Source organism: Phyllobates terribilis, unplaced genomic scaffold (assembly GCF_046119375.1).
Source record: "Phyllobates terribilis strain yellow unplaced genomic scaffold, ASM4611937v1 Scaffold_4__5_contigs__length_816908805, whole genome shotgun sequence".
Classification (NCBI taxonomy): domain Eukaryota; kingdom Metazoa; phylum Chordata; class Amphibia; order Anura; family Dendrobatidae; genus Phyllobates; species Phyllobates terribilis.
The window spans coordinates 558,663,869-558,685,985 of record NW_027362764.1 but is presented as its reverse complement, the minus strand read 5'-3'; the positions used below and the strand labels follow the sequence as shown (position 1 = coordinate 558,685,985).

Below are 22,117 nucleotides of genomic sequence, written 5' to 3'. Positions count from 1 at the left end.
GGCTCCATAAGCAATAATTAAGGGTGGCTCTGGCTGAATGGCCAATAAAGCTTCCCTCAGCGAACGCTGTTAAAGGGTCATTCTCAAGTTCTTTAAAGGGAACCTGTCATATTGTGCATGCAGACCAGTCCGTGGACAGCATGGAGAAGAAAAAGAGAAGCTGAGCAGACTGATATATATTCTTAAAGTTGTTGACATGCAATTCCCACCAAATGTCTGTAGCGATCCATCCAATCCACACAGGCAAAGAAGTAAAACCATAGATGTCCATAAATTATGTGTAATAATAATGAGAAATAACACAGGGAAAAAGTATTGAACACTTGAAGAAAGAGAGGTGGAAGCTATGGGAAGTCATGACACCTACTGAAATCTATTAGTAATTAAAAAGCAATCCTGCCACTTAGTGGAAAATAATATCAGCTGGTTCAGCTAATGGCCTATAAAGAGGTGCCACACAAGAAACATCTCATGATGGGTAAAACCAATGAGCTGCCTCATGACCTTAGCAAACTTATTGTTGCAAAACATACTGTTAAACATTCTCCTGTAACCAATGCTAAACTACTGAAGGTTCTAGTGATCACTGTTCTGATCATACATGTCGCCTAGTAAAAGGATTTTATGGAAAATCCAAAACTGGGAGGATGGATGAGATACCAGAGGTGGAAAATAGGGATTCCCCCACAGAGGCATGTCTGCCAGAATATGGGTGAAATTTGACATTCATCTCGCCTGTCTCCACACCAGACGGGCCGTCTTGTGCATAGGCGACATTTTTGGAGTATCAGATTTTTTTATCTCTAAGAATCCTAGCAGACAGCCAGTATTTGCCGCTACCACCAGGTGACTCTCTGAGTTTGGCAGTTGAGAGCCTGGCATCCAAATACTTATTGCCTTTAGTTGACCTCCTATGTAGTAGAGGAGAAAATCTGGTAGAGCTGTACCCCCTAGCTTTTTGGGTCTTTGAAGCGTGGATAATTTCAGTTTGGGACGAGAGCTTCCCCACACAAATGAGGACATCAACGAGTTCAGTGTTGTAAAAAAGGATATGGGAACTGGTACATCGCTATGCTGTAACATATAGCTTAATTTTGGCAGCAGTATCATCTTAATTATATTTATTTGGCCTCGTGCCAATAGAGGCAGCTTCCCCATAGATTAAGTGTAGCATAATCCAATAGAGGCAGAACATTAATAGGAAAATCCGTTTTTACTATCCCGGTTAATATTGATCCCTAAGTATTTAAAATGTGTAACCACAGGAAGATTTGACAAGGAATCAAGTTTGGTATGAGGCCCTATACTTGTTCTGAAAAAAATTTCCCTTGCTGAGTATCACATTTTTAATCTTGATTTCTTTTAGTGTTTCTTAAAGCCCTAAAGTTGCCATTTGAAATGACTTTAGTTTTGTGCCATGTCTGTGATCTGCTTTTTTTCAACAACATTAAACAACTGAATGAACATCCTCAGAGCCCGGTGATTCCATAATTTTTGCCAGGGGTTGCAATAGGCTGTGAAGAGGCCATGGATATTAGCGTGTGCGTGTGTGCGTGTGCTTGTGTGTGTGTGTGCGTGTGTATACACTCACACACTGTCACTCACTCTTTTTCCCATTTATTGCCATAAAAGAATAAATTAATCCAAGGGGGCCCGCTCTAATCTATAATATGAAGGTCACACAACGATCCCCTGACTCTGCTACATCCGGAGGCTGTGATGAGCGGTGACATCAGTAACATGGCCGCTGGAACACACTGACAGTAGTGTGTGAACCTGGCTGCTGTGACGAGCAGTGACGTCCGTAATGTTATCGCAGTTCACAGCTGATGAACTGCAGTAACCTTACTGACGTCAGCGTGAGAATTTACTGCCTGTTCTCAGTCACATTACTGATGTCTCCTCTCATTACAGCCTTTGGATATAGCAGAGCCGGGGATCGTCGTGGGACCTCCATATTATGGATTGCGGCGGACCCCTTTTGGATTAATTTATGTTTTAATGGTAATAAATGAGTAAAAGAGGGTAATTGTCGCAGAGTGCCTTTTTCAATTAAAGGACTTTTCTGTGTGTGTGTCTTATTTCTTTTGACTACAGAGTTAGTAATAGAGGTGTCTTACAGACAGGGCTGTGGAGTCGGAGTCGTGGAGTCTGTATAAAATGGACCGACTCCGACTCCTAAAATATATAATAAATTGGGTGCAGTAGATCCATGCAGTTTGTAGGGAATATTTTTTCATAGGAATTTGGGAAAGTTATGAAATGTCCTATAAATGGCTGTTCTATTCCTGTTCTAAGGCTACATTCACACACAGCGTTTTTGCTGCGTTTTTTGAGGATACGTTTTTCAGCTGCAAAAACAGATCGGCTTTTTAAAAAACCGCATCACCTGAAAGGTTTTTGAGCTCATAGATAATGTTTTCAATAGCAAAAGCAGATTAGAAAAACGCCAAACTGACATGCTCATTCTTTGTGAGGATCCGTTTTTGAGCCCAAAAACGGATCCTCACAAAACGATGTGTCTGAATGTCATATCTTGAAACCCACTGACTTTGCTGGGATGCCCAGAGACTCTGCATTTTACTGCAAAAAACGGATCCGCAAAAACGCTGTGTGTGAATCATGGCTGTAGCCAGTGAGGGGCAGGGGGGGCAGCTGCCCAATACCCCCCCCCCACACACTAGAAGCAGGGGCACGCACCTATCAAAACTCACTTGTATGCTGCAGTGCTCCCGTCCTGCACCGGCTCCAGACTGCAGGGGGCAATCTCCCCTCCTCTGTCCTGTCTTCTGCTGTCTTCACCAGAGAGAGGAGGGGGAGGGGTGCCTGCCCTGCACAGGATCCGATTCCTGGGCCCCGAGCTGGGGAAAGTGAAAGTACTGCTGCTCATCTGTCACAGGAAGGTAACTAATGCTAATATTGTAGGTGATTATTATGTGCTCTCTGTACAATGTGTGTGAACGATATGTGCAATGTACTATTTGCTGTCATCTGTCTATCACACGCTATCCCTCCAGCTATCCATCATTATATTCTATCTAAATATCTTGGTTATTGTATTATAAAAATGATTAAATGTCTGATGTTCACATTGTACTACATGAAATTTTTCACTTAAATATAAGCAATATATGTGGGAGTCGGAGTAAGGGAAATTGAGGAGTCGGAGTCGCAGATTTGGCTTACAGACTCCACAGCCCCTGCTTACAGGTGTCTCTCCATTACTAACCCCTGGACTTGATGTAAGCGGACATTGCAAAGCTGACATCAACCCTAAAACCATTACCTCGATTGCCAACGCACCAGGGCAGTTGGGAAGAGCCGAGGCTAAACGCCAGAATTGGTGCATCTAATGGAAGCGTCATTTCTGGGGTGGCTGAGGGCTGGTGTTAGGAGTCTGAGAAGGGGCCAATATCCATGGTCCCTTGCCAGCCTATTCATATCTCACTGACATTTCTATCTATTCTGAAAGTTCGGATTGTGAGTTTACTGTACTTGGCTGGTGAAATGTCGGGCTTCCTTTTGAGATGTATGCTTAAAAACCGGACGGCACACACATGGTTCATGTGCCGTTCAATATATAAATATATTTTTACTCACACCCTTTCGACTTGCATTGGTGAGTCCCATGCAATATACTTGGCCACTTGCAGCATGCTGCAATGTTTTTTTTTTTCTTCGTCCGATCAGAGCTGATAAAAAAAAAAATTGCAGATGATCACTGACTCATTAAATAACATTAGTCGAAGTGCAATCTTTTTTTTTTTTTTTTTTTTTTTTATCGGACTGCACTCGTCCGATTTATATGCAGATGAGAACGAGCCCTTAGGCTGTGGCTACAGTCGACAGGTCGCTTGTCAGTGAGAATGCAGTGTTGCATTGTAACATTGCATCTAATGATTTCCCATGGTTTTGCATTGTGTTGCAAATGTTTCCAAATGTATTGAAATTTCTGTCTCTGATATCAAGTTGCATGTAACACATTTGCTATAGACATTAATGCAAATCGCATGCAATTTGACTTTTTCACAGCTCTAAAATAGTTGATGGACAAGTTGCACATGTTTTTTGTGCTATTTGCATGAAAAGTTCTGATGCGTTGCATGACACATCCACTGCAGCCCCAGGATTGGTCTATAGGCTTTGTGTATGTTCATCTATTACATTTGGTTGAATGTTATAGATTTTTTCATACATATTTGATCATGCCCAGGTTAAACCATGCACAATTTTCTCCAAATTTCCAAAAGTCAGAAATTATTGCTGTTAGGCTGGCTATTTCATTGCATATTTTTATAATTGTAGTTATGCTTTACAGATGTACCAAGCTAAATTGCATTTATGACTTATTTTGTTCACAGCCCTTTCGATGTTCAAGCTTCATATTTAGAAAATGAAAAATTGCTGTTGCCAACCAGCTGCTCATCTAGCTTAAGTAACTCCGGAGGAAAAGAAAAAGAGAAATTTGTCCTCAGCTTTAAGGATGATTTGTAAGTCCAAAGAGTTTCATTTGTTTAAAGATACAGTGGCTTGCGAAAGTATTCACTCTCCTTCGTTTTTTACATATTTTGTTTCTATAGAACCTGTGTTTTTAAATAGTGTTGTAATGCGATTTGTGTGTGATTCATCAGCACTAAATAGTATAAGTTTGTGAAGTGAGAAAAATATAGGCATTACATTTATGGGACCAAATAACTAAAAATTGGCATGTGCATATGTATTCACCTCTGTTGCTAAAAAGCCCCTAAAAATTTCCTGGCGTAAGCAATTACTTTCATAAATCACATACTTAGTCAAAGGAAGTCCACCTGTGTGTAATCTAAGTGTCACATGGTCTGTCAATATATACACACCTTTTCTGAAAGGCCACAGAGACTGCACCACTAACTAAACAACACAATGAAGATCTCCAAACAAGTCAACGACAAAGTTGTTGGTTGTTGAGAAGAACAAGTCAGGGTTAGGTTATTAAAAAATAAATAAATAAAAAAAAATAATATATATATATTATATATCCTAATCTATGATGATTCACCGGAACACCATCAAATCTATTATCAAATGGAAAGAACATGATACCACAATAAACCTGCCAAGAGAGGGCCGCCCACCAAAACTCTCAGCCCAGTCAAGGAGGGCATTAATTAGAGAGACAGCACAGAGACCAAAGGTAACGATAAAGGAGCTGCAGAATTCCCAAACAGACTCTCTGTCCATACAACCACAATAAGCCGTACACTCCATAGAGGTGGCCTTTATGGAAGAGTGACCAGAAAAAAGCCTTTACTTACACAAATTGTAAGGCTGGTTTTTAATTTGCCATAAAACTTGTGGTAGACTCCTCAAGTGTATGGAGGAAGGTGCTGTGGTCAGATGAGATCAAAATTGAACTTTTTGGCCACCAAGGTAAATATTCTGTCTGGTGCCAAACCAACACAGTTCACCACTGGTGATGAGCGAGTATGTTTTGATAACCCCTTCAGCGAGCACGCTCGAGTGCCCGCCAAGTGTTTGCGGTGTGCTTGGCATTTTTGTTAGTGTTGCCGTGGCTGCAAGTGTCACGGCTGTTAGACAGCTGTGACATATGCAGGGATTGCCTGTTTGACACTAACTGAAATGCCAAGCACGCTGCAAATACTCTGTGAGCACCCAAGCTCGCAGAAGAGGTTAACAAAACTTACTCATCACCCCAAGAACACGATCCCCACAGTGAAACATGGGGATGTTTTTCGGCAGCAGTGATGGAGGAAAATGGTCCTATTTGAGGGGGAAGATAGATGGTGCGAAATACAGGGATATTCTTGAGCAAAATCTGTTTGTCAGTCAGTGATTTGAGACTAGGACGGAGGTTCACCTTCCAGTAAGACAATGACCCAAAACATACTGCTAAAGCAACACTTGAGTGGTTTAAGGGGAAACGTGTAAATGTTTTGAAGTGGCCTAGTCAAAGCCCAGACCTTAAAGAAGTTGTCCAGTACTTTTTTATTATCTCCCCAGTGTATTCACCCTGTGCCCATAAGTGTTTTTGTAACTACCTTTGGTTGTCCTTCTTGCCTGTGAGCGGTGGTATTGCTGACCTCTCACAGGCATCACGTGACCCCCCGGCGGCAGTCGGCTTTTTCTTCCACTGATGTCACGTCAAGTGAGGTGTGACATCAGTGACGCGGTCCCCACGGTGGACGCTGGGCTGTGGGCAGGGTTACTCCACGCGTCACACCCAGCATCCACTGCATGTTTTCCCAATGGATAAGGAGAGGGAAAGCGCGCGGAGGATGCGGGGTAACCCCGCCCACCGCCCATCACTCACCGTAGAACGCAGCCCTGAGTCACGCCCGGCCGCATCCGGAACTTGATGTGACATCAGCGAATGTAAGAGCCGGCTGCAGCCGGGGTCACGTGATGCCTGTGAGCGGCCAGCTATAGCGCCGCTCACAGGCAAGAAGAACAACCAAAGGTATTTACAAAAACACTTATGGGCACAGGGTGAATACATTGGACAGATAATAAAAAGTACTGGACAACTGCTTTAATGTCCAGACCCATTTGAAGTTCGCCAATGACCATCTGAATGAACCAGAGGAAGCATGGGAGAAAGTCATGTAGTCAGATGAGACCAAAATAGAACTTTTAGGTATCTACTTCACTCGACGTGTTTGGAGGAAGAATGATGAGTACAACTCCAAAAACAACATCCCAACCGTGAAGCATGGTGGGGGGGTAACCTCATACTTTGGGGATGCTTTCCTGCAAAGGGGAAAGGATGACTGCACCTTATTGAAGGGAGGATGGATGGGGTAATGCATCACGAAATTTTGGCCAACGACCTCCTTACTTAAGTAAGGGCATTGAAGATGGGTCATGGCGGGGTCTTCCAGCACGATAATGACCTGAAACACACAGCCAGGGCAATTAAGGAGTGGCTCCGTAAGAAGCATTTCAAGGTACTGGAGTGGCCTAGACCTGAACCCGATAGGAAATCTTTGGAGGGAGCTGAAATTCAATGTTGCCAAGCAACAGCCCCGAAACCTGAAAGATGCGGAGAAGATCTGTATGGAGGAGTGGGCCAAAATCCCTGCTGCAGCGTGTGCAAACTTGGTCAAGAACTACAAGAAATGTCTGTAATTGCAAACAAAGGTCTCTGTACCAAATGTTAAGTTCTGTTTATTGTATCAAATACATATTTCATGCAATAAAATGCAAATTCATACAATGTGATTTTTCTAGTTTTTTTTTTTCCTGATTCTGTCTCACAGGTGAAGTGTACCTACGATAAAAATTACAGACCTCGCCATTGTTTGTAGGTGGGAAAACTTTCAAAATAATCAGTGTATCAAATACTTATTTCCTCACTGTATATGTAATAATTTTTTTTTATTTGATTTCCATTCTGGATGATCCTAAGATGAGTTCAGAGTCTTTGCCCAATCAAAGATTGCTGACTGTAAATTACATTCAACTACACAACAAATGTAGTAGGGAGGTTTTGTTTGTTTAGTATTAAAGGGAACCCGTCATGTCCTGTCTAATATGTAAACTGCCCCCATTGCTTTATTAGTGATGCAATGTGCATCACTAACACGCTTTTTCATTAAAATCTGCGCTAATATCATGAGTATATAACACTTATCCTACCTGCTTGTTCAGTCATAGGGGTGTGATTCCTCGCATTTGGATTCTGCTCCGGGCTGGCGCTGAAGTAAGTATGCTGCCCTTGCATAGTATGTCATGGCCAGCCAGCAAAGCTTACAGTGCTGGGAGCCGCGCATGCGCTCTGACGAAAGGCTCCCCGCACATGCACTAAGGCTGTGTAGCTACCAGCTTCACGGTGTGCGGCGGAGCCGCTTGTCACAGCGCATGACTGAATGAGCAGGTAGGATTATAAGTATATAAAGTGCTATATACTCGTGATATTAGTGCCAATTTAAATTAAAAAAGCGTGTTAGTGAAGCACATTGCATCACTAACCATGCAATGGGGGCAGTTTACATAGTAGACTGGACACAACAGGTTCCCTTTAAAAAAAAAAACAACAACTCATTGCTAGAACTCATCTTTAACTCTTGGTTCATGTGTTATTCCTCCTGTAAATGAATGGAAAACAATTTCTAGCTGGGTATTGCAAGTCAACTTATCAATAAGGCGTGACTCTTCACAGATTGATACTGTCAGCGATAAAGAGCAGTGGTAATTTAAAGAAGCACTCCTCCCGGCTCCCAACAACCTTTTTAACCTCTTAATATATTGCAGTTATTCTATTATATAGCACCATGTACTTAAAATTGCATATTTCGACCTTCTAGCCAATGAATTCTTCTTTTTCCATTAAGTCTGACCTCACATGATTAAAACAGACTAGCTGAATCGTTTAAAGCTCTATGTAGAAACAGGAGGTCAATTTTCCCTGCATGAGTCATTCCCCTCTTCAACTCCTTGCCCAGTTGCTCCCCCCTCCCCCAACCATGTCAGGGACTTTTATTTTTCAGTGACTTATGACCCATGCAGGGAAAGAGACTTCTAGTTTCCACATGGAGCTTAGAATAATTCAGCTTGACTCTTTTTAAGCACATGATGTCATAGACCTAGTGGGAAACCGAAGAATTAACTTGGTTGAAGGGTTAAATGAGCACTTGTAAGTACACAGTGCTATGATAGCAATATATAAACATGGTAAAAAGTTTGCAGGAAGTGCATCTTTAAAGATGTTGTCCACTACTAGGACAACTGCTTTTTGATCTAAATGTTTGGCCCCAATGAAATATAAAAGTTCATACTCTCCTCCTGTGCCAACGCTGTTCCAGCACTGTCGGTCCCGGGGCTCCCGTGCGTTTTTTGTGACCAGGACTGTGGAGTCGGTATAAAATGGACCGACTCCGACTACTAAAATCTATAATAAATTGGGTTCAGTAGTACAATGCAGGATGTGCTGTAAATGTTCTCATAAGAATTTGGGAAAGTTATGAAATGTCCTATAAATGTGTGTTCTGTTCCTGATTTAAGGATCTAGGCTTTTAGTTGAGATGAATCTGTGCTGCACTTAATGTACTTGCTCAGTTGTGAGGCCGGGCTGTGGAGTCGGAGTGAGTCGGGATTCAGGGAAATTGAGGAGTCTGAGTCCGTGGTTTGGCTTATCGACTCCACAGTCCTGCTTCTGAGCCAGGAGCCCAATCAGCACTGGTGTCACTGTCTCCCCCTTCTGTCGAATTGAAGAGGATGTCCGGGCTGCAGCTCATCTGACTTCCTCTTCATTTTCAATTTGTACAAAGGCGGAGAGAGTGACGCCAGCGCTGACTGGGCGCTGGGCTCACGTGTCACAACAGCACGGCAGCCCCGGGGAGAGCGAGTACCGACTCCGCGGGAACGGCACCGGCAGGGATGAGGGGAGTATATATATTTTTTTAATTTATCGGGGCCAAGCGTTGTTGTCCAAGTAGTGGACTACTTCTTAAGTATTCTTTTGCAGGAATAAACAGATGTATGCCACCCGCAATTGAAACCTGCTCCAGAATTATTAGCTTGTGTGGAATTCAAGTAATTACTAAATTGGACAGGTTTGTAGAGCTGACTAAATCTTTATTTTATTAGAGCAACAATTATTATCTACATGATGTCGAGCTCTTAAATCTGCTGATGGTTATTTCTTCCAGTCCTCTAAAATAAAATAATAAAATATATATTTTCTTTTTTCAACAGAGGAGACTTGAATGCATTTATTGAAGCCAACAATGTTCAAACTCAGTTGCAGAAAACTAAGTTGCCAGAGCAAAAACTGCAAGGGAAGCCACCTCAAAGAAATGGTATCTAAAACTTTTTTTTGTTTTTTTAGATGTTTATGCACAAGTTGCGACAAAATAAACCAAAGACTTCTGTGCCAAATTAGATTTTAGAGAATATTATGCTCTATAGCTTTTAAATTGTATCTTTTGCTCATTCTTAATTTTTTTTCCCTTAGATTTTGTTTCTGACTTTCTTACTGAAAGCAAAAGAGACTGGGTACGTTTTTTTTTTTTCTTTTATGTGTGCACTTTATATTTCTATAGCATGTACCACTTGTGGTGAATGTTGTAATGTTGGTGGAGTTTGCTCGTAATTTTACTTTCCAAGAATAGTAGCAACTAATAATTCAGTTTAATCTACTTTTCAGGTTTTCAGTGCTCAAAGCTCATTCAGCAGTTCAGAGAGAGAAAAGCAGAATTTGCCTCCTGCTGTAGAACTAAGTTCATCCACAGCAAGTTTCTTAGAAAATGAAAAATTAATATCTATTGCAAGCTTAGATGGCAGTTCTTCAGGTAATTGTATTTTTTTTCTTTTTTTTTTTGTAATTTGTATACTTTCCAAATACATTTTAAAAAAAAATCTGTCAATGAGAAGTGTGTGTGGAACGCTACCTTTTTAGATTTAGCCATGTTAGACAGATGGGACAAGTCCACACAAGCCACAGATTTTGATATCAGAGGTTAAAAAAATCTTCAATCAGGTCTTGGCATTGAGGATTACCTTTGGATATTTCCTTAATGTTTTAACACTCCATGCTACAGAAGTCTCACATGGAGATGCTTGGGGTTGAGGAAATGTTTACAGAAAAGATTGACAGGTGGTGGACAAGGTCTAGTGATTTCTAATTGTTTGTTTTACAGCACTTGTGTTTCACTAGAGTATTATAAAGTGCTGCGGAATATGTTGGCGCTCTATAGATAGATCTACAGATCTACTTACAATTAGCTATAACAATTTGTGCAATGGTATGTCCACACTAATGAACACTTTATAATATTGCAAAATGTCACCATACTTTAACCTGCATCATGTCCTCTTTCTCCATTTTTTAAGTCTTTTATTGGAACTTTTTAATATAAAAATCTTTATTCAAGACTTTTTACAGTAATGAAGTCTTCTTGCTGTATAGGATTGTAATGTAATTTTTGGATAAACTCCTTTTATATTATCCTTCTTGAATAGTAAAACCTTTCAAAGGGATTTTCTCAAGTTCTATCTACAGGCTCCTGGTCTCTGCCGATTGCTTTGCCGCAGCCTGTTTAATGACGATTGATACTTTTGACCACAACATGATTGCATCGCTGGACTGAACTCTGTGGTCTTCCAGACTTCTAGTAGATGCTACTTTTCACCCCCAAAATTAAAGTGGAAAAAACACACTACAGGCTGATCCAACTTTGATGTAATGTCCTTAAAACAAGTCAAAATGAGGCTCCGTATTGTGTGTGGCCTCCACGTGCCTGTATGACCTCCCTACAACGCCTGGACATGCTCCTGATGTAGTTGCAGATGATCTCCTGTGGGATCTCCTCCCTAACCAAAACCAAAGAAAATGACCCTAAAAAAAATACCTTTAATAGTTAATTCTATAAAAAGATACTCAATGGTACCTATGGAACAAAGTGTACACACAAGAACAAATATAAACTTCGATATACTACAGTTATCATACAAAGGGAGGGATGTAAGACAACGATCCAAAAATTGCCCTAGGTCACCCTAGTAGTAGATAATAGCCCACATAGAGGCCAAGTATACAGTTTACCCTAAGGGTTCGACTAATATCCCCACTCGTCAGTGGGTAAGGCTAAGCTATCCCTATATCCCCGTGTAACCAAAAGTGAAAGATAAAAATAAAAAATAATACATAAATTGCAAGGCGTCAAATACAGTAACAAGATGCCAGTGACATACAGTATCAAAAATGGACTAAATGAAAAATAGCCCCTTATAGATAGTAATCGACTATACAAAATAGACTTAACCAACTGTCGCCCGCAAAATGCCAATCACATACAGTATCAAAAATGGACTCAATAGAGAATAGCCCGTTACACGTAGCAATCACATATACAAAAAAATGGGCTCAGTAAACTAACGTCCGTTTTTATGAGATATCAGCTAGTATTTGTTAGACATATAGCTAACGGGACCACAAGTCGCCTGGGATCATGAAGGGAATAATCAATTGTAATCAAATACTAGAAAAAACACAACTACTAGTATTAATAAAGATGTCAGAGGATAAATAAACATAATAAAAAGACAAACTTAGTATAAGATAAACTTAATATAAGATAGTTCTTCTGAGATGTCCATCAAAATTCGTAAATATTATAAACCATAGGGCCACACTAAAATGACCCAAGCAAAAATACTAATGGAAGATTATCGATGAATGTCTCAAATTGTAGTAGTCCCTCAGAGAAAGAAGAAAAAAAAAAAAGTACAAATGATAATGTCCCAGTCGTAATCAACTAAGAAGACAGTTATCCTCAGAAAAACATAACAAAATGTCCATTTATCAATGTCCCAGCATTCGTGGTTATATAGCAAATCCTAGAGGGTGGTAAATAAATGGACTTTTTCTTAGGTGCAATTTCTTCTGAGATGACAGATGATGAATATCAAACAATACGTGTATCCAATTATAGTTGTCCCTCAGAAAAAATATAAACTGTCCCAGCAACAGCAATTATACAACAGTTATCTTCGGAAAAAATAACAAGATGTCCATAGATAACATCCCAATATCCGCAGTTATGCGGCGCATCCTAACAAGATGGTTGCAAGAAAAAAATAAACGGGCTCATATTCAATGCATTTCTTCTGAGATGACAAATGATATATTCCAGACAATACAAGTATAGAATTTCAGAAAAACTAAAGAAAAAGAATGAGGCGACCATTCATACTGTTCTAGCATCAGCAATTATGCAACAGTTTATCCTCGCAAAAAATGACAAAATGTCCACTATTGACATCCCAGTGTCTGCAGTAATATAGTATATCCAATAAAGGTGATTATGAAAGTAGACAGATAGACTTATCTTAAGCGCATTTCTTCTGAGATGGCAGATAGTGTATTTCAAGCGATGTTCCTAGAGGGGATGTTATCTATGGACATCTTGTTATTTTTTCCGAAGATAACTGTTGTATAATTGCTGTTGCTGGGACAGTTTATATTTTTTCTGAGGGACAACTATAATTGGATACACGTATTGTTTGATATTCATCATCTGTCATCTCAGAAGAAATTGCACCTAAGAAAAAGTCCATTTATTTACCACCCTCTAGGATTTGCTATATAACCACGAATGCTGGGACATTGATAATGGACATTTTGTTATGTTTTTCTGAGGATAACTGTCTTCTTAGTTGATTACGACTGGGACATTATCATTTGTACTTTTTTTTTTTTCTTCTTTCTCTGAGGGACTACTACAATTTGAGACATTCATCGATAATCTTCCATTAGTATTTTTGCTTGGGTCATTTTAGTGTGGCCCTATGGTTTATAATATTTACGAATTTTGATGGACATCTCAGAAGAACTATCTTATATTAAGTTTATCTTATACTAAGTTTGTCTTTTTATTATGTTTATTTATCCTCTGACATCTTTATTAATACTAGTAGTTGTGTTTTTTCTAGTATTTGATTACAATTGATTATTCCCTTCATGATCCCAGGCGACTTGTGGTCCCGTTAGCTATATGTCTAACAAATACTAGCTGATATCTCATAAAAACGGACGTTAGTTTACTGAGCCCATTTTTTTGTATATGTGATTGCTACGTGTAACGGGCTATTCTCTATTGAGTCCATTTTTGATACTGTATGTGATTGGCATTTTGCGGGCGACAGTTGGTTAAGTCTATTTTGTATAGTCGATTACTATCTATAAGGGGCTATTTTTCATTTAGTCCATTTTTGATACTGTATGTGACTGGCATCTTGTTACTGTATTTGACGCCTTGCAATTTATGTATTATTTTTTATTTTTATCTTTCACTTTTGGTTACACGGGGATATAGGGATAGCTTAGCCTTACCCACTGACGAGTGGGGATATTAGTCGAACCCTTAGGGTAAACTGTATACTTGGCCTCTATGTGGGCTATTATCTACTACTAGGGTGACCTAGGGCAATTTTTGGATCGTTGTCTTACATCCCTCCCTTTGTATGATAACTGTAGTATATCGAAGTTTATATTTGTTCTTGTGTGTACACTTTGTTCCATAGGTACCATTGAGTATCTTTTTATAGAATTAACTATTAAAGGTATTTTTTTTAGGGTCATTTTCTTTGGTTTTGGTTTCTAGTTTTGTACCCTGTTTTCCCAACTTTTGTTGGTTTCTGTTGGTTTGGGATCTCCTCCCTAACCTGGACTAAAGCATCCGCCAACTCCTGGACAGTCTGTGGTGCAACGTGACGTTGTTGGATGGAGCGAGAGATGATGTCCCAGATGTGCTCAATCGGATTCAGGTCTGGGGAAAGGGCTGGCCAGTCCATAGCTTCAATGCCTTCATCTTGCAGGAACTGCTGACACACTCCAGCCACATGAGGTCTGGCATTGTCCTGCATTAGGAGGAACCCAGGGCCAACCGCACCAGCATATGGTCTCACATGGGGTCTGAGGATCTCATCTCCGTACCTAATGGCAGTCAGGCTACCTCTGGCGAGCACATCAAAGAAATGCCACCCCACACCATTACTGACCCACTGCCAAAACCGGTCATGCTGAAGGATGTTGCAGGCAGCAGATCGCTCTCCACGGCGTCTCCAGACTCTCACGTCTGTCACGTGCTCAGTGTGAACCTGCTTTCATCTGTGAAGAGCACAGGGTGCCAGTGGCGACTTTGCCAATCCTGGTGTTCTGTGGCAAATGCCAAGCGTCCTGCACGGTGTTGGGCTGTGAGCACAACCCCCATCTGTGGACGTTGGGCCCTCATACCACCCTCATGGAGTCGGTTTCTAACCTTTTGTGCAGACTCATGCACATTTGTGGCCTGCTGGAGGTCATTTTGCAGGGCTCTGGCAGTGCTCCCCCTGTTCCTCCTTGCACAAAGGCAGAGGTAGCGGTCCTGCTGCTGGGTTGTTGCCCTGCTACGGGACCCTCCACATCTCCTGATGTACTGGCCTGTCTCCTGGTAGCGCCTCCAGCCTCTGGACACTACGCTGAGAGACACAGCAAACCTTCTTGCCACAGCTCGCATTGATGTGCCATCCTGCTGGATGAGCTGTACTACCTGAGCAAATTCTGTGGGTTGTAGAGTCCGTCTCATGCTACCACGAGTGTGAAAGCACAACCAACCTTCAAAAGTGACCAAAACATCAGCCAGAAAGCATTGGTACTGAGATGTGGTCTGTGGTCCCCACCTGCAGAACCACTCCTTAATTGAGGGAGTCTTGATAATTGCCAATAATTTCCATCTATTGTCTATTCCATTTGCACAACAGCATATGAAATTGATTGTCAATCAGTGTTGTTTCCTAAGTGGACAGTTTGATTTCACAGAAGTTTGACTTACTTGGAGTTATATTCTATTGTTTAAGTGTTCCCTCTATTTTTTTGAGCAGTGTATAATAGCAAAGTACTGGAGGGGAAGATGTGTAGCACTGAGATTGCTCCAGTAATATAAACATAAAAAAAAGTGTTCCAGTACACGAAGTAGAGAGGGGGGTTAATCAGCCATGTTAGTGCTAGGGTGATTAAGCACCTGTAGAAAGGGAGGCGGTCAGAGGATAAATTCCCAGCCTTTTTAGAGCATTTGGTATGGGGTGGGTCTGGAGGCCAAAGATCTGCACAAGTCTGGCTCATCCTTGGGTACAATTTCAAGATACCTTAAGATGCCTCGTTCATCTGTACAAACAATTATACGCAAGTACAAGCAAGATGGGAATGCCCAGCCATCATACTGCTCTGGAAGGAGACTGGTTCTGTGTCCCAGAGATGAACGTGCTTTGGTCCGACATATACATATCAACCCAAGGACAAAAGCAAATGACCTTGTGAAGATGATGGCGGAAGCTGGTAAGATGGTGTCAATAACCATAGTGAAACGATTACTGCATCAACATGAGCTGAAAGGCCACTCTGCCATGAAGAAGCCATTAATCCAAAAGAAACACAAAAAAGCCATATTAATGTTTGTAAATGCACACAGGAACAAAGACCTTAATTTTTGGATACATGTCCTGTGGTCTGATGAAACTAAAATTTTACTTTTTGGGCATCGCTACGTTTAAAGGAAGTGAGAAGTGGAAGCCTAGAAACACCATCCCAACTGTAAAACACGGGGGTTGACTGCATCATGTTGGGTTGTTTTGCAGCAGGGGGGACTGGTGCACTTCACAAAATAGATGGCATCATGAGAAAAGAAGATTGTGGCAATACTGAAGCAACATCTCAAAACATCAACCAGTAAGTTAAAGCTTGGGTGGAAATGGGTCTTCCAAATGGACAATGACCCAAAGCATACTGCCAAGATGATAACAAAACAAACTCAATGTTTTGGAGTGGCCATCACAAAGCCCTGATCTCAATCCTATTGAAAATATATGGGCAAAGCTGAAAAGGCAGGTGCGAGCAAGGCGACCTACAAACCTGAATCAGTTATGGCAGTTTTGTCAGGAGGAAAAAATGATGGTTATCCTAATTGACCTAAAACGGGAAAGGTTTATTCTGATTTCATGTCAGATATTGAGAAAAACATGCATATGTGTCTTTTTATATAGTGTATGTAAACTTCTGGTTTCGCTGTGTATATGTGTGTGTGTATATGTATATATGCATGTGTGTGCATACATACATACATACATACATACATGCATACATACATGCATACATACATACATACATGCATGCATGCATACATACATACATACATACTTTAGTCAGCCACCAATTGTTCAAGTTCTCCCACTTAGAAAGATGAGAGAGGCCTGTAATTGACATCATAGGTAGACCTCAACTATGAGAGACAAAATGAGAAAACAAATCCTGAAAATCATTGTCTGATTTGGAAAGAATTTTTTTTAAAATTTTGGTGGAAAATAAGTATTTGGTCACCTACAAAAGTTCATCTCAATACTTTTGTTATATATCCTTTGTTGGCAATAACAGAGGTCAAACGTTTTCTGTAATTCTTCACAAGGTTGGCACACACTGTTGCTGGTATGTTGGCCCATTCTTCCATGCAGTTCTCCTCTAGAGCAGTGATGTTTTGGGGCTGTTACTGGGCAACACAGACTTTCAACTCCCTCCAAAGGTTTTCTATAAGGTTTAGATCTGGAGACTGGCTAGGCCACTCCAGGACCTTGAAATGCTTCTTACGAAGCCACTCCTTCGTTGCCCTGGCAGTGTGCTTGGGATCATTGTCATACTGAAAGACCCAGCCACGTTTCATCTTCAATGCCCTTGCTGATGGAAGTTTGCACTCAAAATCTCACTATACATGGCCCCATTCATTCTTTCATGTACACGGATCAGTCGTCCTGGTCCCTTGGCAGAGAAACAGCCCCAAAGCATGATGTTGCCACCCCCTTGCTTCACAGTAGGTATGGTGTTCTTTGGATGCAACTCTGCATTCTTTCTCCTCCAAACTCGACGAGTTGTGTTTCTAGCAAATAGTTCTACTTTGGTTTCATCTGACCATATGACATTCTCCCAATACTCTTCTGGATCATCCAAATGCTCTCTAGCAAACTTCAGACGGGCCCATACATGTAATGGCTTAAGCAAGGGGACACATCTGGCACTGCAGGATCTGAGTCCCTGGCGGTTTAATGTGTTACTGATGGTAGCCTGTGTAACGTTGGTCCCAGCTCTCTGCAGGTCATTCACTAGGTCCCCTCATATGGTTCTGGGATTTTTGCTCACCGTTCTTGAGATTATTTTGTCCCCATGGGGTGAGATCTTGTGTGGAGCCCCAGATCGAGGGAGATTATCAGTGTGGTCTTGTATGTCTTCCATTTTCTAATTATTGCTCCCACAGTTGATTTCTTCACACCAAGCTGCTTGCCTATTGCAGATTCAGTCTTCCCAGCCTGGTGCAGGGCTACAGTTTTGTTTCTGGTGTACTCCGACAGCTCTTTGGTCTTCACCATAGTGGAGTTTGGAGTGTGACTGTTTGAGGTTGCGGACAGGTGTCTTTTATACTGATAAGTTCAAACAGGTGCCAGAACTACAGGTAATGAGTGGAGGACAGAGGAACCTCTTAAAGAAGACGTTACAGGTCTGTGAGAGCCAGAAATCTTGCTTGTTAGTAGGAGACCAAATACTTATTTTCCACCAAAATTAGAAAAAAATTCTTTCCAGATCAGACAATGTGATTTTCAGGATTTGTTTTTCTCATTTTGTCTGTCATATATAATATGCACATTCCTACAGTGAGGCGTTAATTATATATTAGTGCATATGTGTGTTGGACTATATGTCATAACAGGACCCTTGGTAAAAAAATCTAAATTAAAAAACACAAAGAGAGCCAAACCGAGATGTTGTCATATTTAAAAAACATTACATTTTATTAGACAATAATATTATCAGCAATGGACATGCAAACAAGTTTACCACGGACGCATACCATGAAAAATATTACATAATAAATCTAAAAATAATGCAAGAAAGAATGGCACATAAAAAGTTGTTGAGTAACACTGTGTACATATTACATCATGTATTATAGCCCAGAGCAACATTCACAATAATGCAAGCTTTGGATTTAATAGAGTCCAGGCTTACTGTCAGCACAAAAGCTTTGGATTTGCACTCTGGAAAATTTAGTTTCAGCAGCAGATGGAAGGAAGGGAGACACAGTCATTACTAGTGGGTAGGCGGAGCCCACATAGGATAGAACACCTCAGATTAAAAAAGAGTGTTGTCCGGCCCCTCCAGCTTGGGCTCCTCCTACTCCAGCTCTCCAGTCTAAAATTTGAGGTCACAGAGGATGGTCGCTGCTGGAAGCAGCTCCTCAGAAATTTTTTTATTTTTTTTATTTTTATCGGACAGAGACTTGGACCCCCGTGGTCTTGAGGTCTCAGGGGTCTCAGCGCTGCTGGACCCCCACCCCTCCCTTGGCGGATCTGCATTACCCTTTGAGAGAGGTCCCTGCAGAACCCTGCCGGCCCCGGGGGATGAGGGATGCTTCCCTGGCGGGGACGCAAACCGCGCATCTGGGGTCACTGCGTTCTCCGCCCTGGGGGGAAGCTTGGGCACAGCGCCACAAATCCCTGGGGGTCCCTGTGGCGCTCAGCTGGGTGAGTACTCAGCATGTTAATGTGTTTTGAGTGCTTCAGCGGCTGCTGCGGCAGCCGCTGCTACATGTTTTCAGGTGGTGACTTGTGTTTTTTTGTCCGCAGGTGGAGGCCTGCAGGACATGGAAGCGGGGCAGGAGCGGAGAGCGGAGGAGTCGCGCGCGCTTTTTTTTTTGAAGCCGGCGGGGGGCGTGGCTTCGCGCCTTCCCGGTCTTTCGCGGGCAGGAAGCTCTCTGAGCGCGCGCTTTCTCCTGCCCCTCCTCTTCCGGTTTCTCTCTCCTCACAGCGCGGCGGCCATTACTGAGGCCTCCATCGGGCTCCTCACTCTCCTCTCCTCCCGATAGACCGAAGGAACACTGCACCGCGGCCAGCTGGGTGAGTCGCTTCTGCCTGTCAGGGCAGAAGCTTAACCCCTCACCCCCTCAGCGCAGGGCACCTTTCTGAGGCACAATAAGGTGACAGACTGTGCTGTCCTGCAGCTATTACCTCATATAGAGGTCTCTTTTTTTGTCTGGGGCTCGCACATCCTTTTCATTTCACAGAGGTTGTGGGGAGTCTGCGACATTAACCCCTTATTAGGCGGTTATCCCTTAATTGGGGGTCAGCTGGGGTAGCTCTCTTTTTAAGAGCTTTAACCCTTCAGCTTTCTTTTAAGAAACCACACTGTCCTACTTACTGACAGGTTTATCCTGCCATACACTGTGTGAGGGCATGTCAGATCAGGGTCCAGGAGGTGTGGACCGTCTCCCAGGTCCGCTACAGGATCAGTCTCGCGTGTCTGACACGCAGGAGTCCTCGACGGCGTCAAGCGCAGCGGTCGGGGGTTTCGGTGATGGGGCAGTGGTCAAAATGGAGGCCCTCACTCGTTCTATTGATGGCCTGTCTGACCTTCTAGGTTATTGGGTGTCAGCTAGATCCTCTCATGGCAGGAAGCGCCACAGGCCGGTACTGCCCTCCCCGCGCAGCGACTCGGAGATCTCTGTTATGGAGGGTTCCCCTTCAAGCTCAGATGGGGAGATGTCCGATTCGGATAAGGAGGATCGGCAGGGGCACTCTGCCTCTTTTTTAGGCCGTGCAGAGGCTTTTATTGGAGCCATGAGGGAGGCGTTACAGTTTCCGGAGGAGGTAACTAGACGTCCTGGTAAGTCGGCCCGGATGTTTCAGGAGTCGCATAGGTCGCGCTTGGCATTACCATCTCTGGATGAGCTTAATGGGGCAGTGGAGAAGGAACGCCTGTGTCCAGATAAACGTTTTCAGGGGACACGGTTTTTTGAGGCACTGTATCCGTGTTCCACGGAGTTGATTGATAATTGGATTCCTTCTCCTGAAGTGGATGTCCCTTTATCCCAACTTAGCAAATCCTCATTACTGCCTGTTAACCCCTTAAGCCCCGCGGGTGGTTTGCACGTTAATGACCGGGCCAATTTTTACAATTCTGACCACTGTCACTTTATGAGGTAATTACTCTCGAACGCTTCAACGGATCCCCCTGATTCTGAGATTGTTTTTTCGTGACATATTGTACTTCATGATTGTGGAAAAATTTCTTCGATATCACTTGCGTTTATTTGTGAAAAAAACGGAAATTTGGCGAAAATTTTGAAAATTTTGCAATTTTCAAAATTTGAATTTTTAAGCCCTGAAATCAGAGCGATATGTCACACAAAAGAGTTAATAAATAACATTTCCCACATGTCTACTTTACATCAGCACAATTTTGGAACCAAAATTTTTTTTTGTTAGGGAGCTATAAGGGTTAAAAGTTGACCAGCGATTTCTCATTTTTCCAACAAAATTTACAAAACCATTTTTTTAGGGACCACATCACATTTGAAGTCACTTTGAGAGGTCTTTATGACAGAAAATACCCAAAAGTGACACCATTCTAAAAACTGCACCCTTCAAGGTGCTCAAAACCACATTCAAGAACTTTATTAACCCTTCAGGTGCTTCACAGGAATTTTTTGAATGTGGAAGAAAAAAATGAACATTTAACTTTTTTCACAAAAATGTTAATTTAGACCCAATTTTTTTTATTTTCACAGGGGTAACAAGAAAAAATGGACCCCAAAATTTGTTGTGCAATTTCCCCTGGGCACGCAGATACCCAATATTTGGGGAAAAAATACTGTTTGGGCGCACGGCAGGGCTCGGAAGGGAAGGAGCGCTATTTGACTTTTTGATTGTAAAATTTGCTTGAATAATTAGCGGACGCCATGTTGTGTTTGGAGAGCCCATGTGTGCCCAAACTTTGGAGCTCCCCCACAAGTGACCCCATTTTGGAAACTAGACCCCCCAAGGCACCTATCTAGATGCATAGTGAGCACTTGGAACCCCCAGGTGCTTCACAAATTGATTCGTAACAATGAAAAAGTGAAAAAAAAAACACTTTTTCATTTTTATGAATCAATTTGTGAAGCACCTGGGGGTTCCAACTGCTCACTATGCATCTAGATAGGTGCCTTGGGGGGTCTAGTTTCCAAAATGGGGTCACTTGTGGGAGAGCTCCAATGTTTGGGCACACAGGGACTCTCTAAATGCAACATGGTATCCGCTAACAAATTGAATGGAAAATCGGCTCAAATTGTTAGCGGACACCACATTGCGTTTGGAGAGCTTCTCTGTGCCCAAACTTTGGAGCTCCCCCACAAGTGACCCCATTTTGGAAACTAGACCCCCCAAGGCACCTTTCTAGATGCATAGTGAGCACTTGGAACCCCCAGGTGCTTCACAAATTGATTCGTAATAATGAAAAAGTGAAAAAAAAAACACTTTTTCATTTTTACGAATCAATTTGTGAAGCACCTAGGGGTTCCAAGTGCTCACTATGCATCTAGATAGGTGCCTTGGGGGGTCTAGTTTCCAAAATGGGGTCACTTGTGGGGGAGCTCCAATGTTTGGGCACACAGGGACTCTCTAAATGCAACATGGTATCCGCTAACAAATTGAATGGAAAATCGGCTCAAATTGTTAGCGGACGCCACATTGCGTTTGGAGAGCCCCTCTGTGCCCAAACTTTGGAGCTCCCCCACAAGTGACCCCATTTTGGAAACTAGACCCCCCAAGGCACCTTTCTAGATGC

At 42.1% G+C, this 22,117-nt stretch overlaps 1 protein-coding gene across 2 annotated transcripts in view; it reads left to right on the top strand.

The window, feature by feature from the left end:
- CEP192 (centrosomal protein 192) overlaps positions 1–22,117 on the top strand; it is a 203,644-nt gene that overhangs the window by 21,904 nt on the left and 159,623 nt on the right. For both annotated transcript variants that reach the window (XM_073678986.1, XM_073678985.1), the window contains exons 3-6: positions 4,362–4,490; positions 9,691–9,794; positions 9,950–9,990; positions 10,142–10,286. In XM_073678986.1, the coding sequence (XP_073535087.1) occupies positions 4,362–4,490; positions 9,691–9,794; positions 9,950–9,990; positions 10,142–10,286 (419 nt within the window). The remainder of the gene's footprint in view (positions 1–4,361; positions 4,491–9,690; positions 9,795–9,949; positions 9,991–10,141; positions 10,287–22,117) is intronic.